The 25,442-nt window shown below is 48.4% G+C and overlaps 1 protein-coding gene across 2 annotated transcripts in view; it reads left to right on the top strand.

The window, feature by feature from the left end:
* Window positions 1-25,442, top strand: part of LOC129862766 (putative thiamine transporter SLC35F3) — a 182,447-nt gene that overhangs the window by 140,325 nt on the left and 16,680 nt on the right. For both annotated transcript variants that reach the window (XM_055934726.1, XM_055934734.1), the window contains 2 exons: window positions 392-502; window positions 16,678-16,803. In XM_055934726.1, the coding sequence (XP_055790701.1) occupies window positions 392-502; window positions 16,678-16,803 (237 nt within the window). The remainder of the gene's footprint in view (window positions 1-391; window positions 503-16,677; window positions 16,804-25,442) is intronic.

The raw sequence follows: 25,442 nt of genomic DNA, 5'->3' as shown, positions 1-25,442 counted from the left end.
AGTGATTATGTTAAGATTGATTGTTTGTAAGATAAGTTTAATGCTAGCTAGCACCTTACCGTGGCTCCTTGCTGCACTCCCGTAACAGGTGGTCAGCCTGCCACACAGTCTCCTCGTGGAGTGCAATGTAATCGGCTATAATCGGAGTCCAAAAATGCAGATTACCGATTGAAAACTTGAAATGGGCCCTAATTAACCGGCCATTCTGATTAATCGGTCGACCTCTAGTGCTAGCTTAGCGGTATGGCTTCCTTCACCATCCCTGTCCCCTTACTGGACTCAAACTATTGATCCTCTGCTTCAAAAACACACGTAGCCAACTACACCACCGAAAATCTAGCAATTTGGCGAATTGATTTTAAGCTGTGACGTGATCTTGTCTCTAACACAGGCCCTGAGGAAGATCAACGCCACAGACGTGTCAGCTCTGTTCTGCTGCAACAAGGCCTTCGTATTCCTGCTCTCTTGGATCGTACTGAGAGACCGCTTCATGGGGGTCAGGGTGAGTTACAGTGTGTGTGTGTGTGTGTGTGTGTGTGTGTGTGTGTGTGTGGGTGTGGGTGTGGGTGTGGGTGTGTGTGTGTGTGTGGGTGTGTGTGTGTGTGTGTGTGTGTGTGTGTGTGTGTGTGTGTGTGTGTGTGTGTGTGTGTGTGTGTGTGTGTGTGTGTGTGTGTGTGTGATGCACAAAGTCTGTCAGGAGATGTCCAGGGAACCTACGAAGAGATAACATTCAGACTGGAGATTCCTCCAGGTATGAGTAGATAAGAGTTCATTTTAGGGCTAGATAAAAATGTCTCCTAATTTAAGACCACAGACTCAGTCTCAGTTGGACTAGCTAGGTCCAACCTAATTAAGACCACAGACTCAGTCTCAGTTGGACTAGCTAGGTCCAACCTAATTAAGACCACAGACTCAGTCTCAGTTGGACTAGCTAGGTCCAACCTAATTAAGACCACAGACTCAGTCTCAGTTGGACTAGCTAGGTCCTACCTAATTAAGACCACAGACTCAGTCTCAGTTGGACTAGTTAGGTCCTACCTAATTAAGACCACAGACTCAGTCTCAGTTGGACTAGCTAGGTCCAACCTAATTAAGACCACAGACTCAGTCTCAGTTTGACTAGCGAGGTCCTACCTAATTAAGACCACAGACTCAGTCTCAGTTGGACTAGCTAGGTCCAACCTAATTAAGACCACAGACTCAGTCTCAGTTGGACTAGCTAGGTCCAACCTAATTAAGACCACAGACTCAGTCTCAGTTGGACTAGCTAGGTCCAACCTAATTAAGACCACAGACTCAGTCTCAGTTTGACTAGCGAGGTCCTACCTAATTAAGACCACAGACTCAGTCTCAGTTGGACTAGCTAGGTCCTACCTAATTAAGACCACAGACTCAGTCTCAGTTGGACTAGTTAGGTCCTACCTAATTAAGACCACAGACTCAGTCTCAGTTGGACTAGCTAGGTCCAACCTAATTAAGACCACAGACTCAGTCTCAGTTTGACTAGCGAGGTCCTACCTAATTAAGACCACAGACTCAGTCTCAGTTGGACTAGCTAGGTCCAACCTAATTAAGACCACAGACTCAGTCTCAGTTGGACTAGCTAGGTCCAACCTAATTAAGACCACAGACTCAGTCTCAGTTTGACTAGCTAGGTCCTACCTAATTAAGACTACAGACTCAGTCTCAGTTTGACTAGCTAGGTCCAACCTAATGAAGACCACAGACTCAGTCTCAGTTAGACTGGCGAGGTCCTACCTAATTAAGACCACAGACTCAGTCTCAGTTGAACTAGCTAGGTCCTACCTAATTAAGACCACAGACTCAGTCTCAGTTAGACTGGCGAGGTCCTACCTAATTAAATTCCAGCAGACAGTATTTAACTGTGTGTCCTGGATTCCCTGTTCTAGTGGGCTTTAACCTGGATGAACCAGAGGCTAATGGCTCCCCCCCTCCCAGACCCTGACACGTCCTTTCTATTAAAAACGATATTGGGTTAGGGGCTAGTTTGCATCAAAATGGCACCCTATTTCCTTTATAGTGCACTATTTTTTAGCCCTATGGGCCCTGGTCAGAAGTAGTACTACATAGGGAATATGGTGCTTTTTGGAAGCAGCCGAAACCCTCTCTGTGCTGGAGCCCTGCGTTCCCCAAAGGAATGAAGAGTATTAAGTATTAAGAGTTGAGGGCATGGGGAACTGACCTGGGTTCAGAAGAGTTGAGGGCATGGGGAACTGACCTGGGTTCAGAAGATTGAGGGCATGGGGAACTGACCTGGGTTCAGAAGAGTTGAGGGCATGGGGAACTGACCTGGGTTCAGAAGAGTAGAGGGCATGGGGAACTGACCTGGGTTCAGAAGAGTTGAGGGCATGGGGAACTGACCTGGGTTCAGAAGAGTTGAGGGCATGGGGAACTGACCTGGGTTCAGAAGAGTAGAGGGCATGGGGGGCGGACCTGGGTTCAAATACTATTTTAAGTATTTTAAATACTGTTGACAGTTTTGGGACTATTCCATTAAGCCAGGTAAACTCAATCAAGTTGTGGGCATTCAGAAGATAACCTGTACTGCAGTGCAGAAAAAAACATTTGCTTTCAAGTGAATATAACTGCTCCGTCAGGGCTGGGGGATAGTTCATTAAGGGTCATTGTTAGATAATTGTTTATGAACTTGGACCTCGGCGTCACCCTGGGAGATAGTTTGTCAAATGAACAATGTACCTTTCAGCACCAAAGGTTTTCTGAAAAGGAGCTATAAGTAAGTTGCTGGATACAGTGCCTTGCAAAAGTATTCATCCCCCTTGGCATTTTTCCTATTTTGTTGCATTACAACCTGTAATTTAAATTGATTTTTATTTGGATTTCCTGTAATGGACATACACAAAATAGTCCAAATTGGTGAAGTGAAATGAAAAAAATAACTTGTTTTAAAAAATCTAATAAATATTTTTATTTATTAAATAATATCTAATAAAAAACTGAAAAGTGGTGCGTGCATATGTATTCACCCCCTTTGCTATGAAGCCCCTAAATAAGATCTGGTGCAACCAGTTACCTTCAGAAGTCACATAATTAGTTAAATAAAGTCCACCTATAATAAAGTCCATCTGTTCTGAAAGGCCCCAGAGTCTGCAACACCACTAAGCAGGGGGCACCACCAAGCAAGCGGCACCATGACGACCAAGAAGCTCTTCAAACAGGTCAGGGACAAAGTTGTGGAGAAGTACAGATCAGGGTTGAGTTATAAAAAGATATCAGAAACTTTGAACATCACACGGAGCACCATTAATTCAACTAAGAGTGGCCAGAAAAAAGCCATTGCTTAAAGAAAAAAATAAGCAAACACGTTTGGTGTTTGCCAAAAAGGCATGTGGGAGACTCCCCAAACATATGGAAGATGGTACTCTGGTCAGATGAGACTAAAATGTAGCTTTTTGGCCATCAAGGAAAACGCTATGTCTGGCGCAAACCCAACACCTCTCATCACCACAAGTATACCATCCCCACAGTGAAGCATGGTGGTGGCAGGATCATGCTGTGGGGATATTGTTAATCGCCAAGGACTGGGAAACTGGTCAGAATTGAAGGTAATTCTTGAGGGAAACCTGTTTCAGTTTTCCAGAGATTTGAGACTGGGACGGAGGTTCACCTTCCAGCAGGACAATGACCCTAAGCATACTGCTAAAGCAACACTCGAGTGGTTTAAGGGGAAACATTTAAATGTCTTGGAATGGCCCAGTCAAAGCCCAGACCTCAATCCAATTGAGAGCCTGTGGTATGACTTAAAGATTGTTGTACACCAGCGGAACCCACCCAGACAAATTCGGGATAAAAATATTATTTTATTCCCGCAAATTATTGTATAATAGTTGTATTGCAGTATGCAATCTCACAGGAGTGGGCTCAAACTCATTTGAAGCAGCCCAGACAAAAAGTCACAGTACCAAAAATGATGTCCCACACAGACCTCTGTCCCGATGAACCCGTAGCCTACATTTAGACCTCCCTAACTAGGTCCCAGGCAGTCCCCGTATTCAGAGTAGAAAGACTGATTTAGCATCAGGTCCCCCTGGCCATATAATCCTATTCATTATGATCTCAATGGTCAAACTGATCCTAGATCAGCCCTCTTGTATGTATTCATCGTCTTGGAACGCCTTACGTTTCATGTTGTTTGTCTGTAATTTTTGTAATGACTTGGTGCTGCCTATCTTGGCAAGGACGCTCTTGAAAAATAGATTTTAAATCTCAATGAGCCCTTCCTGGTTAAATAAAGGTTTAATAACAAAAAATAAAAAATTCAAATACGTTTTATAAATACAAGTTCAGGTCTCTCTTACAAAATATGTTTGATCTCACTGTGACTAATCTGGATAAATGAATGAATGTGTGTATGTATGTACTGTTTGTGTGAATAACTGGAGGGAAGATCTGGAAGGAAAACACCTAATTGGAATGTCTCTCTCTCTCTCTCTCTCTCTCTCTCTCTCTCTCTCTCTCTCTCTCCCTCCTGTCATTATCCCTCACTACCCCCGTTTGTGATGAAAGCTCTGAGTAATCCTCCCATTTCTTTCTCTCTCTCTCTCTCTCTCTCTCTCTCTCTCTCTCTCTCTCTCTCTCTCTCTCTCTCTCTCTCTCTCTCTCTCTCTCTCTCTCTCTCTCTCTCTTTCTCTCACACTCTCACCCTCCCTGTCTTTCTCTCCCTCTCTCCCCCATCTCGCCCCCATGTCTCCTCTCTCTTTCTCTCTTTCTTTCTCTCTCTCCCTCTCTCACACTCTCTCTCTCCCCGTCTTTCTCTCCCTCTCTCTCCCCCATGACTCCTCTCTCTTTCTCTCTCTCTCTCTTGCTCTCTCTCTCCCTCTATCTAATTCTCTCTCCCTCTAATTCTCTCTCCCTCTCTGTCTCTCCTCTCTCCCTCCTCCCTCCTGTCTTTCCCTCTCTCTCTCTTACTCTCTCTCTGACTGTTGATGGGTATTGCAGTGTTTTGATGTCTGCAGTAATGCGGAGGATCTTGGATGGGCTTTCCTTCATATGAAAATGAAGAGAGAAGGGGAGAGGATCTGAGGGGGAGAGGCTGGGGAGAATCCAATCATCCCTTTGAAGTATGACAGTGGTACTTCTGGTACTTAGCTTGGGCTATTTCATGGGTGAGGTGGGTGGATTAGCTGTCAGTAGGAGAATGGTATATAAGGGATGGCATCTCTCCCATACTGTACCTACAGTGCCTTCAGAAAGTATTCATACCCCTTGACTTATTCTATAGTTTGTTGTGTTACAGCCTTTATTCTAATCTACACATAGACATGGTTAATTATTGCATTGCAAAAAATAATTTTATAAATTTTAGAATAAGGCTGTAACGTAACAAAATGGGGAAAAAGTCAAGAGGTCTGAGTACTTTCCGAATGCACTGCATGTACAGGTAACTGCCAAAATAAAGGAAACACCAACATAAAGTGTCTTAACAGGGCGTCGGGCCACAATGAGCCAGAACAGCTTCAATGCGTCTTGGCATAGATTCTACAATTGTCTGGAGTTCTATTGGAGGGATGTGACACCATTCCTCCACGAGAAACGACATCATTTGGTGATTTGTTGATGGTGGGAAACGCTGTCTCAGGCGCCTGCTCCAGAATCTCCCGTAAGTGTTCATTTGGGATGAGATCTGATGGCTGAGACGGCCATGGCATATGGTTTACATCGTTTTCATGTTCACCTTTCAGTGACCACTCGGGCCCTGTGGATGGGGGCGTTGTCATCCTATGGGGGCATAGCCATGGTAGACAAAATACTGGCCAAAGTAATGGCCCTAAGCATGATGCTTAATTAACTCAGGAACCACACCTGAGTTGAAGCACCTGCTTTCAATACACTTTGTATCCCTCATTTACTCACGTGTTTCCTTTATTTTGGCAGTTACCTGTATATCTCTGAGTATATTGTATCTCAGAGTCCTGTATCTCTCTCCTGTAGTTGTATGTTGTTATGGAGAGGTGTGAGAGTACCTTACCTAGGCTTTAGCTCAGCAAGCTAGCACACGAGACCCACCCAGGTTCTAACCCAATCAGTCACACACACATTTCTCAGCTGGAGTTTTGTCTTTTCATTGAACCTTTATTGAACTAGGAAAAGCCCTTGGTGTTAAAGGTCTTCTGTGAGTGTGGCCTGGTGTTGTGGTGTTGTGGTGGGAGTGACAGACTGCCTCAGCAGAGCCCAGACCCAGTCTTGGTCCATTTCCCCATTCCCTGACCTTGGGTTTGCTGACGCAGCAGTGTGTGAGAAAGGAAAACAAATTGCCGTGTCCAATCACTGAGGGGTCCATGTCCCAGGACACCAAGCAGCAAAGCAGCAGGCTTTCTCAGAGAAATAAATCTCTGTAGAGAGGTAACTGACCATAGAAATATATTCAGGGGCGCAACTTTCACTGGGTAGGTTGGCTCGGCTGTTTGGGGTGTTTATCCGAAAGGATTAAAAAAAAATAAAGTTGCGCCCCTGAATAGAATTACCATGTCAGCCATATTGAGTATACCCATGGGTCTTCCAGTCAAATTGCCATGGTATAACGCACGTTGTTGTCCAGTGTTGTCCCATTTTATTTCTATGTGACTGACATAGCTGGCGTTTCTAGAGAATGGACATCCCCATTCAAGTCAACGTTGCGTAATGGGTTGACCTGGCAGGTCATTCTATTTTTTATGTAGCTAGAGAGGTGACTGAAAGGCAGGCAGCCTGCACTGCAGAAAGAGAGAGAGAGAAACAGGGTGCGAGAAAGAGAGAAAGAGGGTGAGAGAGAGATGCTGAGAGTGAGAGAGAGAGAGGGGGTGGCGGGGTTTACCCATGGTACCCCTTGGCTCTGTCCAGGCGTCACCAGTGCTTAATTTGAGCCACATCCTGCCAGAACAGGATCCGGCACCTTTTAAAATGTTTTTATTCGTTCCGGTACCTCAGAGCCCCCAACTCACCCCACTCTAACGCTCACGTTTTGTTCCGGCATCTCCCGATTTACAAATGAAGCACCAGGCATAACCATTTATCTTCCTGACACCTCTCTAATGCAGTGCTAATCCACTCCACTGGCCCAAGCCAAGTCCCTAGTCATTACACACACACACGCACGCACGCACGCACGCACGCACACACACACACACACACACAGCCCATCAATCCTTTCCTGTATGGGAGACTGTCTTTGCTGATTGGAAAGCACTGGGCCCTGGACCAGATAGTATATGATTATCATGACTGTGTTTGTGTTTGTGCAGCTGGTTGTGTGTGTCTTTGCATTGTGTTCACCATTACACCAGTAACAGACATTACTGTGGGAGGGAACGGCTGAAGGAAAGGAAGGGGGAATGACTGAAGGAAAGGAAGAGGGAACGGCTGAAGGAAAGGCAGGGGGAATGACTGGAGGAAAGGCAGTGGGAATGACTGGAGAAAAAGCAGTGGGAATGACTGGAGGAAAGGCAGGGGGGAACAGCTGAAGGAAAGGAAGGGGGAATGACTGGAGGAAAAGCAGTGGGAATGACTGGAGGAAAGGAAGGGGGGAACAGCTGAAGGAAAGGAAGGGGGAATGACTGGAGGAAATGAAGGGAGGAACAGCTGAAGGAAAGGAAGGGGGAATGACTGGAGGAAAGGCAGTGGGAATGACTGGAGGAAAAGCAGTGGAAATGACTGGAGGAAAGGAAGGGGGGAACAGCTGAAGGAAAGGAAGGGGAATGACTGGAGGAAAGGCAGTGGGAATGACTGGAGGAAAGGAAGGGGGAATGACTGGAGGAAAGGCAGTGGGAATGACTGGAGGAAAGGAAGAGGGAATGACTGGAGGAAAGGAAGGGGGACTTGACTGGAGGAAAGGAAGAGGGAATGACTGGAGGAAAGGAAGGGGGAATGACTGGAGGAAAGGAAGGGGGAATGACTGGAGGAAAGGAAGGGGGAATGACTGGAGGAAAGGAAGGGGGAATGACTGGAGGAAAGGAAGGGGGAATGACTGGAGGAAAGGAAGAGGGAATGACTGGAGGAAAGGAAGGGGGAATGACTGGAGGAAAGGAAGGGGGAATGACTGGAGGAAAGGAAGAGGGAATGACTGGAGGAAAGGAAGGGGGAATGACTGGAGGAAAGGAAGGGGGACTTGACTGGAGGAAAGGAAGAGGGAATGACTGGAGGAAAGGAAGGGGGAATGACTGGAGGAAAGGAAGGGGGAATGACTGGAGGAAAGGAAGAGGGAATGACTGGAGGAAAGGAAGGGGGAATGACTGGAGGAAAGGAAGGGGGACTTGACTGGAGGAAAGGAAGAGGGAATGACTGGAGGAAAGGAAGGGGGAATGACTGGAGGAAAGGAAGAAGGAATGACTGGAGGAAAGGAAGGGGGAATGACTGGAGGAAAGGCAGGGGGAACGAGCTGGAGGAAAGGCAGGGGGAATGACTGGAGGAAAGGAAGGGGGAATGACTGGAGGAAAGGAAGGGGGAATGACTGGAGGAAAGGAAGGGGGAATGACTGGAGGAAAGGAAGGGGGAATGACTGGAGGAAAGGAAGGGGGAATGACTGGAGGAAAGGAAGGGGGACTTGACTGGAGGAAAGGAAGAGGGAATGACTGGAGGAAAGGAAGGGGGACTTGACTGGAGGAAAGGAAGGGGGACTTGACTGGAGGAAAGGAAGGGGGAATGACTGGAGGAAAGGAAGGGGGACTTGACTGGAGGAAAGGAAGGGGGACTTGACTGGAGGAAAGGAAGGGGGACTTGACTGGATGAAAGGAAGAGGGAATGACTGGAGGAAAGGAATAGGGAATGACTGGAGGAAAGGAAGGGGGACTTGACTGGAGGAAAGGAAGAGGGAATGACTGGAGGAAAGGAAGGGGGACTTGACTGGAGGAAAGGAAGGGGGACTTGACTGGAGGAAAGGAAGGGGGAACGGCTGGAGGAAAGGGAGGGGGAATGACTGGAGGAAAGGAAGGGGGACTTGACTGGAGGAAAGGAAGGGGGACTTGACTGGAGGAAAGGAAGGGGGAATGGCTGAAGGGAAGGGAGGGGGAATGACTGGAGGAAAGGAAGGGGGACTTGACTGGAGGAAAGGAAGGGGGGCTTGACTGGAGGAAAGGAAGGGGGACTTGACTGGAGGAAAGGAAGGGGGAACGGCTGGAGGAAAGGGAGGGGGAACGAGTGGAGGAAAGGCAGGCGGAATGACTGGAGGAAAGGAAGGGGGAATGACTGGAGGAAAGGAAGGGGGAATGACTGGAGGAAAGGAAGGGGGAATGGCTGGAGGAAAGAGGGGGAATGACTGGAGGAAAGGAAGGGGGGAACGAGTGGAGGATAGGCAGGGGGAATGACTGGAGGAAAGGAAGGGGGAATGACTGGAGGAAAGCAAGGGGGAATGACTGGAGGAAAGGAAGAGGGAATGACTGGAGGAAAGGAAGGGGGACTTGACTGGAGGAAAGGAAGAGGGAATGACTGGAGGAAAGGAAGAGGGAATGACTGGAGGAAAGGAAGGGGGGAACAGCTGAAGGAAATGAAGGGGGAATGACTGGAGGAAAGGAAGGGGGAATGACTGGAGGAAAGGAAGGGGGAATGACTGGAGGAAAGGAAGGGGGAATGACTGGAGGAAAGGAAGGGGGAATGACTGGAGGAAAGGAAGGGGGACTTGACTGGAGGAAAGGAAGAGGGAATGACTGGAGGAAAGGAAGGGGGACTTGACTGGAGGAAAGGAAGGGGGACTTGACTGGAGGAAAGGAAGGGGGAATGACTGGAGGAAAGGAAGGGGGACTTGACTGGAGGAAAGGAAGGGGGACTTGACTGGAGGAAAGGAAGGGGGACTTGACTGGATGAAAGGAAGAGGGAATGACTGGAGGAAAGGAATAGGGAATGACTGGAGGAAAGGAAGGGGGACTTGACTGGAGGAAAGGAAGAGGGAATGACTGGAGGAAAGGAAGGGGGACTTGACTGGAGGAAAGGAAGGGGGACTTGACTGGAGGAAAGGAAGGGGGAACGGCTGGAGGAAAGGGAGGGGGAATGACTGGAGGAAAGGAAGGGGGACTTGACTGGAGGAAAGGAAGGGGGACTTGACTGGAGGAAAGGCAGTGGGAATGACTGGAGGAAAGGCAGAGGGAATGACTGGAGGAAAGGCAGGGGGAATGACTGGAGGAAAGGTAGAGTGAATGGCTGAAGGAAAAGAAGAGGGAACGGCTGAAGGAAAGGAAAAGGGGAATGACTGGAGGAATTTGCAGGGGGAATGACTGGAGGAAAGGCAGGGGGAATGACTGGAGGAAAGGAAGACTGAATTACTGGAGGAAAGGAAGGGGAAATGACTGGAGGAAAGGAATAGGGAATGACTGGAGGAAAGGAAGGGGGACTTGACTGGAGGAAAGGAAGGGGGAACGGCTGGAGGAAAGGGAGGGGGAATGACTGGAGGAAAGGAAGGGGGACTTGACTGGAGGAAAGGAAGGGGGACTTGACTGGAGGAAAGGAAGGGGGAACGGCTGAAGGGAAGGGAGGGGGAATGACTGGAGGAAAGGAAGGGGGACTTGACTGGAGGAAAGGAAGGGGGACTTGACTGGAGGAAAGGAAGGGGGACTTGACTGGAGGAAAGGAAGGGGGAACGGCTGGAGGAAAGGGAGGGGGAACGAGTGGAGGAAAGGCAGGCGGAATGACTGGAGGAAAGGAAGGGGGAATGACTGGAGGAAAGGAAGGGGGAATGACTGGAGGAAAGGAAGGGGGAATGGCTGGAGGAAAGAGGGGGAATGACTGGAGGAAAGGAAGGGGGGAACGAGTGGAGGATAGGCAGGGGGAATGACTGGAGGAAAGGAAGGGGGAATGACTGGAGGAAAGGAAGGGGGAATGACTGGAGGAAAGCAAGGGGGAATGACTGGAGGAAAGGAAGAGGGAATGACTGGAGGAAAGGAAGGGGGGAACAGCTGAAGGAAATGAAGGGGGAATGACTGGAGGAAAGGCAGTGGGAATGACTGGAGGAAAGGCAGGGGGAATGACTGGAGGAAAGGCAGGGGGAATGACTGGAGGAAAGGAAGGGGGAATGACTGGAGGAAAGGAAGGGGGAATGACTGGAGGAAAGCAAGGGGGAATGACTGGAGGAAAGGAAGAGGGAATGACTGGAGGAAAGGAAGGGGGGAACAGCTGAAGGAAATGAAGGGGGAATGACTGGAGGAAAGGCAGTGGGAATGACTGGAGGAAAGGCAGGGGGAATGACTGGAGGAAAGGCAGGGGGAATGACTGGAGGAAAGGTAGAGTGAATGGCTGAAGGAAAAGAAGAGGGAACGGCTGAAGGAAAGGAAAAGGGGAATGACTGGAGGAATTTGCAGGGGGAATGACTGGAGGAAAGGCAGGGGGAATGACTGGAGGAAAGGAAGACTGAATTACTGGAGGAAAGGAAGGGGAAATGACTAGAGGAAAGGAAGAGGGAATGACTGGAGGAAAGGAAGGGGGAATGACTGGAGGAAAGGAAGGGGGAATGACTGGAGGAAAGGAAGGGGGAATGGCTGGAGGAAAGAGGGGGAATGACTGGAGGAAAGGAAGGGGGGAACGAGTGGAGGATAGGCAGGTGGAACGACTGGAGGAAAGGAAGGGGGAATGACTGGAGGAAAGGAAGGGGGAATGACTGGAGGAAAGCAAGGGGGAATGACTGGAGGAAAGGAAGAGGGAATGACTGGAGGAAAGGAAGGGGGACTTGACTGGATGAAAGGAAGAGGGAATGACTGGAGGAAAGGGAGGGGGAATGACTGGAGGAAAGGAAGGGGAACTTGACTGGAGGAAAGGAAGGGGGACTTGACTGGAGGAAAGGAAGGGGGAACGGCTGAAGGAAAGGGAGGGGGAATGACTGGAGGAAAGGAAGGGGGACTTGACTGGAGGAAAGGAAGGGGGACTTGACTGGATGAAAGGAAGGGGGAACGGCTGAAGGAAAGGAAGAGGGAATGACTGGAGGAAAGGAAGGTGGAACACCTGAAAGGAAAAGAAGGGGGAATGACTTGAGGAAAGGCAGTGGGAATGACTGGAGGAAAGGCAGTGGGAATGACTGGAGGAAAGGCAGAGTGAACGGCTGAAGGAAAAGAAGAGGGAACGGCTGAAGGAAAGGAAATGGGGAATGACTGGAGGAAAGGCAGAGGGAATGACTGGAGGAAAGGCAGGGGGAATGACTGGAGGAAAGGAAGAGGGAATGGCTGATGGAAAGGAAGGGGGAATGACTGGAGGAAAGGAAGGGGGAATTACTGGAGGAAAGGAAATGGGGAACGGCTGAAGGAAAGGAAGGGGGAATGACTGGAGAAAAGGCTGGGGGAATGACTGGATGAAAGGCAGGGGAATGACTGGAGGAAAGGAAGAGGGAACGGCTGAAGGAAAGGAAGGGGGAATGACTGGAGGAAAGGAAGGGGGAATGACTGGAGGAAAGGAAGAGGGAATGACTGGAGGAAAGGAAGGGGGAATGACTGGAGGAAAGGAAGGGGGACTTGACTGGAGGAAAGGAAGAGGGAATGACTGGAGGAAAGGAAGGGGGAATGACTGGAGGAAAGGAAGAAGGAATGACTGGAGGAAAGGAAGGGGGAATGACTGGAGGAAAGGCAGGGGGAACGAGCTGGAGGAAAGGCAGGGGGAATGACTGGAGGAAAGGAAGGGGGAATGACTGGAGGAAAGGAAGGGGGAATGACTGGAGGAAAGGAAGGGGGAATGACTGGAGGAAAGGAAGGGGGAATGACTGGAGGAAAGGAAGGGGGACTTGACTGGAGGAAAGGAAGAGGGAATGACTGGAGGAAAGGAAGGGGGACTTGACTGGAGGAAAGGAAGGGGGACTTGACTGGAGGAAAGGAAGGGGGACTTGACTGGAGGAAAGGAAGAGGGAATGACTGGAGGAAAGGAATAGGGAATGACTGGAGGAAAGGAAGGGGGACTTGACTGGAGGAAAGGAAGAGGGAATGACTGGAGGAAAGGAAGGGGGACTTGACTGGAGGAAAGGAAGGGGGACTTGACTGGAGGAAAGGAAGGGGGAACGGCTGGAGGAAAGGGAGGGGGAATGACTGGAGGAAAGGAAGGGGGACTTGACTGGAGGAAAGGAAGGGGGACTTGACTGGAGGAAAGGAAGGGGGAACGGCTGAAGGGAAGGGAGGGGGAATGACTGGAGGAAAGGAAGGGGGACTTGACTGGAGGAAAGGAAGGGGGACTTGACTGGAGGAAAGGAAGGGGGACTTGACTGGAGGAACGGAAGGGGGAACGGCTGGAGGAAAGGGAGGGGGAACGAGTGGAGGAAAGGCAGGCGGAATGACTGGAGGAAAGGAAGGGGGAATGACTGGAGGAAAGGAAGGGGGAATGACTGGAGGAAAGGAAGGGGGAATGGCTGGAGGAAAGAGGGGGAATGACTGGAGGAAAGGAAGGGGGGAACGAGTGGAGTATAGGCAGGGGGAATGACTGGAGGAAAGGAAGGGGGAATGACTGGAGGAAAGGAAGGGGGAATGACTGGAGGAAAGCAAGGGGGAATGACTGGAGGAAAGGAAGAGGGAATGACTGGATGAAAGGAAGAGGGAATGACTGGAGGAAAGGAAGAGGGACTTGACTGGATGAAAGGAAGAGGGAATGACTGGAGGAAAGGAAGGGGGGAACAGCTGAAGGAAATGAAGGGGGAATGACTGGAGGAAAGGCAGTGGGAATGACTGGAGGAAAGGCAGGGGGAATGACTGGAGGAAAGGCAGGGGGTATGACTGGAGGAAAGGTAGAGTGAATGGCTGAAGGAAAAGAAGAGGGAACGGCTGAAGGAAAGGAAAAGGGGAATGACTGGAGGAATTTGCAGGGGGAATGACTGGAGGAAAGGCAGGGGGAATGACTGGAGGAAAGGAAGACTGAATTACTGGAGGAAAGGAAGGGGAAATGACTAGAGGAAAGGAAGAGGGAATGACTGGAGGAAAGGAAGGGGGACTTGACTGGAGGAAAGGAAGGGGGAACGGCTGGAGGAAAGGGAGGGGGAACGAGTGGAGGAAAGGCAGGTGGAATGACTGGAGGAAAGGAAGGGGGAATGACTGGAGGAAAGGAAGGGGGAATGACTGGAGGAAAGGAAGGGGGAATGGCTGGAGGAAAGAGGGGGAATGACTGGAGGAAAGGAAGGGGGGAACGAGTGGAGGATAGGCAGGTGGAACGACTGGAGGAAAGGAAGGGGGAATGACTGGAGGAAAGGAAGGGGGAATGACTGGAGGAAAGCAAGGGGGAATGACTGGAGGAAAGGAAGAGGGAATGACTGGAGGAAAGGAAGGGGGACTTGACTGGATGAAAGGAAGGGGGACTTGACTGGAGGAAAGGAAGGGGGAAAGGGAGGGGGAATGACTGGAGGAAAGTAAGGGGGACTTGACTGGAGGAAAGGAAGGGGGACTTGACTGGATGAAAGGAAGGGGGAACGGCTGAAGGAAAGGAAGAGGGAATGACTGGAGGAAAGGAAGGGGGAACACCTGAAAGGAAAAGAAGGGGGAATGACTTGAGGAAAGGCAGTGGGAATGACTGGAGGAAAGGCAGAGTGAACGGCTGAAGGAAAAGAAGAGGGAACGGCTGAAGGAAAGGAAATGGGGAATGACTGGAGGAAAGGCAGAGGGAATGACTGGAGGAAAGGCAGGGGGAATGACTGGAGGAAAGGAAGAGGGAATGGCTGATGGAAAGGAAGGGGGAATGACAGGAGGAAAGAAAGGGGGAATGACTGGAGGAAAGGAAATGGGGAACGGCTGAAGGAAAGGAAGGGGGAATGACTGGAGAAAAGGCTGGGGGAATGACTGGATGAAAGGCAGGGGGAATGACTGGAGGAAAGGAAGAGGGAACGGCTGAAGGAAAGGAAATGGGGAATGACTGGAGGAAATGCAGGGGGAATGGCTGGAGGAAAGGAAAAGGGAACGGCTGAAGGAAAGGAAGGGGGACTTGACTGGAGGAAAGGAAGGGGGAACGGCTGGAGGAAAGGGAGGGGAATGACTCTGAGGAAAGGAAGGGGGACTTGACTGGAGGAAAGGAAGGGGGAACGGCTGGAGGAAAGGCAGGAGGAATGACTGGAGGAAAGGCAGGGGGAATGACTGGAGGAAAGGAAGAGGGAACAGCTGAAGGAAAGGAAGGGGGACTTGACTGGAGGAAAGGGAGGGGGACTTGACTGGAGGAAAGGAAGGGGGACTTGACTGGAGGAAAGGAAGGAGGAATGACTGGAGGAAAGGAAATGGGGAACGGCTGAAGGAAACTAAGGGGGAATGACTGGAGGAAAGGCTGGGGTAATGACTGGATGAAAGGAAGAGCGAATGGCTGCAGGAAAGGAAGGGGGGAATGACTGGAGGAAAGGAAGAGGGAACGGCTGAAGGAAAGGAAATGCGGAATGACTGGAGGAAAGGCAGGGGGAATGACTGGAGGAAAGGAAGAGGGATCGGCTGAAGGAAAGGAAGGAGGAATGACTGGAGGAAAGGCAAGGGGAATGGCGGAAGGAAAGGAAATGGGGAATAACTGGAGGAAAGGCATGGGGAATGACTGGAGGAAAGGAAGGGGAATGACTGGAGGAAAGGAAGAGGGAACGGCTGAAGGAAAGGAAGGGGGACTTGACTGGAGGAAAGGAAAGGGGAACGGCTGGAGGAAAGGGAGGGGAATGACTCTGAGGAAAGGAAGGGGGAGTTGACTGGAGGAAAGGAAGGGGGAACGGCTGGAGGAAAGGCAGGAGGAATGACTGGAGGAAAGGCAGGGGGAATGACTGGAGGAAAGGAAGAGGGAACAGCTGAAGGAAAGGAATGGGGACTTGACTGGAGGAAAGGAAGGGGGAACGGCTGGAGGAAAGGGAGGGGGAACAGCTGGAGGAAAGGGAGGGGGACTTGACTGGAGGAAAGGAAGGGGGAACAGCTGGAGGAAAGGAAGGGGGAACGGCTGGAGGAAAGGGAGGGGAAAGTGAAAGTCAGGGACAAACATATACACACACACACGCACAAACACAAACTCTGTCACTCTGACACACACACACAAGGCCATTGGTGCGAGAATCTGTTCAGTGCCACTGTAAGGTCTCCGACAGCCTGGCTGGGCTTAAGGCTGCTCCAGGTTTTACTACCTGTCTTAGTCTGTGTTCCAAATTACACCATTTTCCCTTTATAGTGCACTACTTGTGACCAGGGCCCAGGGGAATAGGGGGTCATTTGGGACACATTCAGTACTTGCTGTTTGATGATCTGATCTCAGACCAGTGTAAAAGTACATCAGAAGTGGATAATGGTGTGTCAAGTCTGATTGATGCTCTGAAACCAGTGTAAAAGTACATCAGAAGTGGATCCTGGTGTGTCAAGTCTGATTGATGCTCTGAAACCAGTGTAAAAGTACATCAGAAGTGGATCCTGGTGTGTCAAGTCTGATTGATGCTCTGAAACCAGTGTAAAAGTACATCAGAAGTGGATCCTAGTGTGTCAAGTCAACAGTGACTCTTCTTTCTAAGTAGTAAAATGTATTTTTGGTAGATTGAACTGCAGTTGAGATTCATCTAGTTTCACACTATGAATATATCCAGATTGAATTCAAAGTGAAACAGTTCAACCTTTACCCTAACCATATAGTAGCTTCATGTCCACATCCCAGTTCAACCCTCCCCTTCCTCCTTCTACACTATCCTATCTAATACAATGTAAGCAGTGCCCCAGTCCTTCAAAAAACCTACTAAGTGGTATATATTGTAATATTTCCTCTCCACCTTTCCCTATGCAGATCGTGGCGGCCATCTTTGCCATTGCTGGCATCGTGATGATGACGTACGCTGACGGTTTCCACAGCCACTCTGTCATGGGAGTCACCTTCGTTGTGGCCTCCGCTTCAACGTCTGCACTCTACAAGGTACTTCTCTACTCTATGAACACACACAAACACACAAACACACACATTCACACGCGCCCGCACAAACACACACACGAACACACACATGAACACACACACGAGCGCACACACACAGGACGCAGTTGTTTGCTTAACTGTGAGACATGGTGCAGTCTTCTCTTAAAGGACAGAATCAAAGGAACACCTCATCCTTTGTGGTTAGAAGGAATAAATACATGGTTATTCTTTGTGGTTGGGAGGAATAAATACATGGTTATTCTTTGTGGTTAGAAGGAATAAATACATGGTTATTCTTTGTGGTTGGAAGGAATAAATACATGGTTATTCTTTGTGGTTAGAAGGAATAAATACATGGTTATTCTTTGTGGTTAGAAGGAATAAATACATGGTTATTCTTTGTGGTTAGAAGGAATAAATACATGGTTATTCTTTGTGGTTAGAATGAATAAAAACATGGTTATTCTTTTGTGGTTAGAAGGAATAAATACATGGTTATTCTTTGTGGTTGGAAGGAATAAATACATGGTTATTCTTTGTGGTTGGAAGGAATAAATACATGGTTATTCTTTGTGGTTGGAAGGAATAAATACATGGTTATTCTTTGTGGTTAGAAGGAATAAATACATGGTTATTCTTTGTGGTTGGAAGGAATAAATACATGGTTATTCTTTGTGGTTAGAAGGAATAAATACATGGTTATTCTTTGTGGTTAGAAGGAATAAATACATGGTTATTCTTTGTGGTTGGAAGGAATAAATACATGGTCATCCTTTGTGGTTGAAAGGAATTTATTTTATTTATTTTTATTTTACCAGGTAAGTTGACTGAGAACATGTTCTCATTTGCAGCAACGACCTGGGGAATAGTTACAGGGGAGAGGAGGGGGATGAATGAGCCAATTGTAAGCTGGGGATGATTAGGTGGCCATGATGGTTTGAGGGCCAGATTGGGAATTTAGCCAGGACACCGGGGTTAACACCCCTACTCTTACGATAAGTGCCATGGGATCTTTAATGACCTCAGAGAGTCAGGACACCCGTTTAACGTCCCATCCGAAAGACGGCACCCTACACAGGGCAGTGTCCCCAATCACTGCCCTGGGGCATTGGGATATTTTTTAGACCAGAGGAAAGAGTGCCTCCTACTGGCCCTCCAACACCACTTCCAGCAGCATCTGGTCTCCCATCCAGGGACTGACCAGGACCAACCCTGCTTAGCTTCAGAGGCAAGCCAGCAGTGGTATGCAGGGTGGTATGCTGGTTATTCTTTGTGGTTGGAAGGAATAAATACATGGTTATTCTTTGTGGTTGGAAGGAATAAATACATGGTCATTCTTTGTGGTTAGAAGGAATAAATACATGGTTATTCTTTGTGGTTAGAAGGAATAAATACATGGTTATCCTTTGTGGTTAGAAGGAATAAATACATGGTTATTCTTTGTGGTTAGAAGGAATAAATACATGGTTATTCTTTGTGGTTGGAAGGAATAAATACATGGTTATTCTTTTTGGTTGGAAGGAATAAATACATGGTTATTCTTTGTGGTTAGAAGGAATAAATACATGGTTATTCTTTGTGGTTAGAAGGAATAAATACATGGTTATCCTTTGTTGTCACGTTCCTGACCTATTTATGTTAGTTTTGTGTGTTAGTTGGTCAGGACGTGAGGTTGGGTGGGCATTCTATGTTATCTGTTTCTATGTTGGTTTTGGTTTGCCTGGTATGGCTCTTGATTAGAGGCAGGTGGTTTGCGTTTGCCTCTAATTAAGAGTCATATTTAGGTAGGGCATTCTCACTGTTTGTTGGTGGGTGATTGTCTCCTGTGTCAGTATGTTTGTTCGTACCACACTGGACTGTAGCGTTTGTTTGTTTCGTTTTCGTTTCGATGTCGTCTGTTTCCTGTACGTAAGTTTATGTTTAGTTATGTAAGTTTATGTTCAGGTTTCGTCAACGTCGTTTTGTTATTTTGTAGTTTGAAAGTGTTTTGTTTCGTTTCGTGTTTGCCATCATCGTTGTTTAATAAAGATGGCTTATTTCCCAAAGCCTGCGTTTTGGTCTGAGGATCCTTCTCTCCTCACCTCATCCGAGGATGAGGAGAGCGTCACCCGTTACAGAATCACCCACCACGCTAAGACCAAGCGGCAAAGGGAAACTAAACGGAGTAAGGGACAGGAGAGAAAGGATTTCTGGACATGGGAGCAAATAATGAATGGAGAAGGTCCCTGGGTTAAGGCAGGAGAAAATCGCCGTCCCAAAGCTGAGCTGGAGGCACGGAGGAGAGCAGAGGCTACCGGGGAGAGGAACCGGAGCTATGAGGGAACGCGTCTGGCACGGAAGCCAAAAAAGCCCGTGAGTAATTCCCAAAAATTTCTTGGGGGGGGGGCTAGGAGATAGTGGGCCAAGGGCAGGTAGGAGACCTGCGCCCACTTCCCAGGCTTACCGTGGAGAGCGGGAGTACGGGCAGGCGCTGTGTTACGCAGTAGAGCGCACGGTGTCTCCTGTACGAGTGCATAGCCCAGTGCGGGTTATTCCTCCTCCCCGCACTGGGAGGGCTAGATTGGGCATTGAGCCAGGTGTCATGAGGCCGGCTCAACGCGTCTGGTCTCCAGTGCGTCTCCTCGGGCCGGCATACATGGCACCTGCCTTACGCATGGTTTCCCCGGTTCGCCTACATAGGCCGGTGCGGGTTATTCCACCTCCCCGCACTGGTCGGGCAACCGGGAGCATTCAACCAGGTAAGGTTGGGCAGGCTCAATGCTCAAGAGTGCCAGTACGTCTCCACGGTCCGGTATTTCCGGCACCACCTCCCCGCCCCAGCCTAGTACCTACAGTGTATACACTACGCACTAGGCTACCAGTGCGTATCCTGAGCCCTGTTCCTCCTCCACGCACTCTCCCTGTAGTGCGTGTATCTAGCCCGGTGCCTCCAGTTCCGGGCCCACGCACTAAGCTACCTGTGCGTCTCCAGAGCCCTGAACCCACTGTATCTTCTCCCCCTACTAATCCTGATGTGCTTGTCCTCAGCCCGGTGTCACCAGTGCCGGTACCACGCATCAGGGATAGAGTAGGCTTTGAGAATACAGTGTGCCCTGTCCCTGCTCCCCGCACTAGTAGGAAGGTGCTTATCCTTAGCCCGGTGCCTCCAGTTCCGGCACCACGCACCAGGTCTACAGTGCACCGTATCCGGCCAGAGCCATCCGTCTCCCCAGCGCCATCTGAGCCATCCGTCTCCCCAGCGCCATCTGAGCCATCCGTCTCCCCAGCGCCATCTGAGCCATCCGTCTCCCCAGCGCCATCTGAGCCATCCGTCTCCCCAGCGCCATCTGAGCCATCCGTCTCCCCAGCGCCATCTGAGCCATCCGTCTGCCAGGAGCCTCCAAAGCCGCCCGTCTGCCATGAGCCTGCAAAGCCGCCCGTCTGCCATGAGCCTACAGAGCCGTCAGCCAGACAGGAGCCGCTAGAGCCGTCAGCCAGACAGGAGCCGCTAGAGCCGTCAGCCAGACAGGATCTGCCAGAGCCGCCAACCAGACAGGATCTGCCAGAGTCGCCAACCAGACAGGATCTGCCAGAGTCGCCAACCAGACAGGATCTGCCAGAGCCGCCAACCAGACAGGATCTGCCAGAGCCGCCAACCAGACAGGATCTGCCAGAGCCGCCAACCAGACAGGATCTGCCAGAGCCGTCAGAGCGCCATGAGCAGCCAGAGCCGTCAGAGCGCCATGAGCAGCCAGAGCCGTCAGAGCGCCATGAGCAGCCAGAGCCGTCAGAGCGCCATGAGCGTCGAGAGCCGTCAGCCTGCCATGAGCGTCGAGAGCCGTCAGCCTGCCATGAGCGTCGAGAGCCGTCAGCCTGCCATGAGCGTCGAGAGCCGTCAGCCTGCCATGAGCGTCGAGAGCCGTCAGCCTGCCATGAGCGTCGAGAGCCGTCAGCCAGCCATGAGCGTCGAGATTCGTCAGTCAGCCATGAGCTGACCTTCAGCCTGAAAAGGCTAGATACCCAGAACTGCCCATCAGTCCAGAGCTGTCTCTCTGTCCGGAGCTGCCTTTCAGTCCGGAGTTGCCCCTCTATCCTGATCTCCCTCTCTATCTTTATCTACTTCTATATTCTTATCCATCCCTCTGTCTTGATTTATCTCTCTGTCCCGGTGTTGTCCTTATTAGATATGTTGTTAAGGGGATTTTGTGGGGGTCAAAAGAGGGTGGACATTCTTGGAGGGAGGAAGTTAGGATGGATTATGGTGGGGTGGGAACCGCGCCCGGAGCCTGAGCCACCACCGTGGTTAGATGCCCACCCAGACCCTCCCCTAGACTTTGTGCTGGTGCGTCCGGAGTTCGCACCTTGTGGGGGGGGTACTGTCACGTTCCTGACCTATTTATGTTAGTTTTGTGTGTTAGTTGGTCAGGACGTGAGGTTGGGTGGGCATTCTATGTTATCTGTTTCTATGTTGGTTTTGGTTTGCCTGGTATGGCTCTTGATTAGAGGCAGGTGGTTTGCGTTTGCCTCTAATTAAGAGTCATATTTAGGTAGGGCATTCTCACTGTTTGTTGGTGGGTGATTGTCTCCTGTGTCAGTATGTTTGTTCGTACCACACTGGACTGTAGCGTTTGTTTGTTTCGTTTTCGTTTCGATGTCGTCTGTTTCCTGTACGTAAGTTTATGTTTAGTTATGTAAGTTTATGTTCAGGTTTCGTCAACGTCGTTTTGTTATTTTGTAGTTTGAAAGTGTTTTGTTTCGTGTTTGCCATCATCGTTGTTTAATAAAGATGGCTTATTTCCCAAAGCCTGCGTTTTGGTCTGAGGATCCTTCTCTCCTCACCTCATCCGAGGATGAGGAGAGCGTCACCCGTTACATTTGTGGTTAGAAGGAGTAAATACATGGTTATTCTTTGTGGTTAGAAGGAATAAATACATGGTTATTCTTTGTGGTTAGAAGGAATAAATACATGGTTATTCTTTGTGGTTAGAAGGAATAAATACATGGTTATTCTTTGTGGTTAGAAGGAATAAATACATGATTATTCTTTGTGGTTGGAAGGAATAAATACATGGTTATTCTTTGTGGTTAGAAGGAATAAATACATGGTTATTCTTTGTGGTTAGAAGGAATAAATACATGGTTATTCTTTGTGGTTAGAAGGAATAAATACATGGTTATTCTTTGTGGTTAGAAGGAAGTGTGTCAGTTCTGAGACCTTTTATGTGTCTCCATTTTTCTTTTCTCCTTCAGTGAGATGAAGATGTCCTCAAAACATTTCAAAGAATAAATCACCCAAACATCCTCCTTTATGAGATACAGATTAGGAGCAACGTTAGGTCTCATGTAAGGAGTCTTTGTGCATACAGGGACAGGCTCGTAGGTCTCCTGAGATTTGTTCCTTATATAATCAGGTAACAGGAGACTAGATTGGATGTTATGAAATACTATGAAGCATTCTAAAACATCTGGGCTGGGCTAAATTAATTGTGGTGTGTAGTTTGGTGTTTCATCTGATAGACCTGCAGTACTTGATGTTCAGACTGTGACAGACAGATTCTTAAGGGACATATGGATGGATGTGTGGTATGTACCTGGGTGTTTCATTTTATAGACCTGCAGATGTTCAGACTGTGACAGACAGATCCTTAAGGGACATATGGATGGATGTGTGGTATGTACCTGGGTGTTTCAGTTGATAGACCTGCAGATGTTCAGACTGTGACAGACAGATCCTTAAGGGACATATGGATGGATGTGTGGTATGTACCTGGGTGTTTCAGTTGATAGACCTGCAGATGTTCAGACTGTGACAGACAGATCCTTAAGGGACATATGGATGGATGTGTGGTATGTACCTGGGTGTTTCAGTTGATAGACCTGCAGATGTTCAGACTGTGACAGACAGATCCTTAAGGGACATATGGATGGATGTGTGGTATGTACCTGGGTGTTTCAGTTGATAGACCTGCAGATGTTCAGACTGTGACAGACAGATCCTTAAGGGACATATGGATGGATGTGTGGTATGTACCTGGGTGTTTCAGTTGATAGACCTGCAGATGTTCAGACTGTGACAGACAGATCCTTAAGGGACATATGGATGGATGTGTGGTATGTACCTGGGTGTTTCAGTTGATAGACCTGCAGATGTTCAGACTGTGACAGACAGATCCTTAAGGGACATATGGATGGATGTGTGGTATGTACCTGGGTGTTTCAGTTGATAGACCTGCAGATGTTTAGACTGTGACAGACAGATCCTTATAGATTCTGAAGGGACAGATGGATTGATGTGTGGTATGTAGTTGGGTGTTTGTACATTGATAGGCCTCCAGAACCTGACGTTCAGTGTCAGTATGATGGCCAGATATATAGCCAAGTTGGACAGACAGACAGGCAGACAGACAGGCAGACAGAGAGACAGACAGACAGACAGACAGGCGGACGGACGGACGGATGGATATACAGTATATCATTGTTGCCAAAACACGTTTCCCTAGAACTACACAGCTGATTCAAATAATGAACCTTTCATCAAGCTTTGATTATTTGAATCAGCTGTGTAGCGCTAGGGCAAAAACCAATACGTTCCCCCCTTAGGGTTCCCAGGACCGAGTTTGGGAAACACTGGTATATATAATGACTGCCTGTGGGGAACAGACAGACACAAAGATGGGTTGATGGTTCTATAACATGGCTGTTCTGTGGTGTTTCCTGTTCTATAATATGGCTGTTCTGTGGTGTCTCCTGTTCTATAATATGGCTGTTCTGTGGTGTCTCCTGTTCTATAATATGGCTGTTCTGTGGTGTCTCCTGTTCTATAATATGGCTGTTCTGTGGTGTCTCCTGTTCTATAATATAGCTGTCCTGTGGTGTCTCCTGTTCTATAATATATATGGCTGTTCTGTGGTGTCTCCTGTTCTATAATATGGCTGTTCTGTGGTGTCTCCTGTTCTATAATATATATGGCTGTTCTGTGGTGTCTCCTGTTCTATAATATAGCTGTCCTGTGATGTCTCCTGTTCTATAATATATATGGCTGTTCTGTGGTGTCTCCTGTTCTATAATATAGCTGTCCTGTGGTGTCTCCTGTTCTATAATATGGCTGCTCTGTGGTGTCTCCTGTTCTATAATATGGCTGCTCTGTGGTGTCTCCTGTTCTATAATATGGCTGTTCTGTGGTGTTTCCTGTTCTATAATATGGCTGCTCTGTGGTGTCTCCTGTTCTATAATATATATGGCTGCTCTGTGGTGTTTCCTGTTCTATAATATGGCTGCTCTGTGGTGTCTCCTGTTCTATAATATATATGGCTGCTCTGTGGTGTTTCCTGTTCTATAATATGGCTATTCTGTGGTGTCTCCTGTTCTATAACATGGCTGTTCTGTGGTGTCTCCTGTTCTATAATATGGCTGCTATGTGGTGTTTCCTGTTCTATAATATGGCTGTTCTGTGGTGTCTCCTGTTCTATAATATGGCTGTTCTGTGGTGTCTCCTGTTCTATAATATGGCTGCTCTGTGGTGTCTCCTGTTCTATAATATATATGGCTGCTCTGTGGTGTCTCCTGTTCTATAATATATATGGCTGCTCTGTGGTGTCTCCTGTTCTATAATATAGCTGTCCTGTGGTGTCTCCTGTTCTATAATATGGCTGCTCTGTGGTGTCTCCTGTTCTATAATATATATGGCTGCTCTGTGGTGTTTCCTGTTCTATAATATGGCTGTTCTGTGGTGTCTCCTGTTCTATAATATATATGGCTGCTCTGTGGTGTTTCCTGTTCTATAACATGGCTGTTCTGTGGTGTTTCCTGTTCTATAATATGGCTGTTCTGTGGTGTCTCCTGTTCTATAATATATATGGCTGCTCTGTGGTGTTTCCTGTTCTATAACATGGCTGTTCTGTAGTGTTTCCTGTTCTATAATATGGCTGTTCTGTGGTGTCTCCTGTTCTATAATATAGCTGTCCTGTGGTGTCCCCTGTTCTATAATATGGCTGCTCTGTGGTGTTTCCTGTTCTATAATATGGCTGTTCTGTGGTGTCTCCTGTTCTATAATATGGTTGCTCTGTGGTGTCTCCTGTTCTATAATATGGCTGCTCTGTGGTGTTTCCTGTTCTATAATATGGCTGCTCTGTGGTGTCTCCTGTTCTATAATATGGCTGCTCTGTGGTGTCTCCTGTTCTATAATATGGCTGTTCTGTGGCATCTTCTGTTCTATAATACATATGGCTGCTCTGTGGTGTCTCCTGTTCTATAATATGGCTTCTCTGTGGTGTCTCCTGTTCTATAATATGGCTGTTCTGTGGCATCTCCTGTTCTATAATATATATGGCTGTTCTGTGGTGTCTCCTGTTCTATAATATGGCTGTTCTGTGGTGTCTCCTGTTCTATAATATGGCTGTTCTGTGGTGTCTCCTGGTCTATAATATGGCTGTTCTGTGGTGTCTCCTGTTCTATAATATGGCTGCTCTGTGGTGTGTCCTGTTCTATAATATATATGGCTGCTCTGTGGTGTCTCCCGTTCTATAATATGGCTGCTCTATGGTGTCTCCTGTTCTATAATATGGCTGTTCTGTGGTGTCTCCTGTTCTATATTATGGCTGTTCTGTGGTGTCTCCTGTTCTATAATATGGCTGTTCTGTGGTGTCTCCTGTTCTATAATATGG

Source organism: Salvelinus fontinalis, chromosome 1, assembly GCF_029448725.1.
Source record: "Salvelinus fontinalis isolate EN_2023a chromosome 1, ASM2944872v1, whole genome shotgun sequence".
Taxonomy (NCBI): domain Eukaryota; kingdom Metazoa; phylum Chordata; class Actinopteri; order Salmoniformes; family Salmonidae; genus Salvelinus; species Salvelinus fontinalis.
Note: the sequence above shows the minus strand (reverse complement) of the source record. Positions and strands in the feature narration are given on the sequence as shown.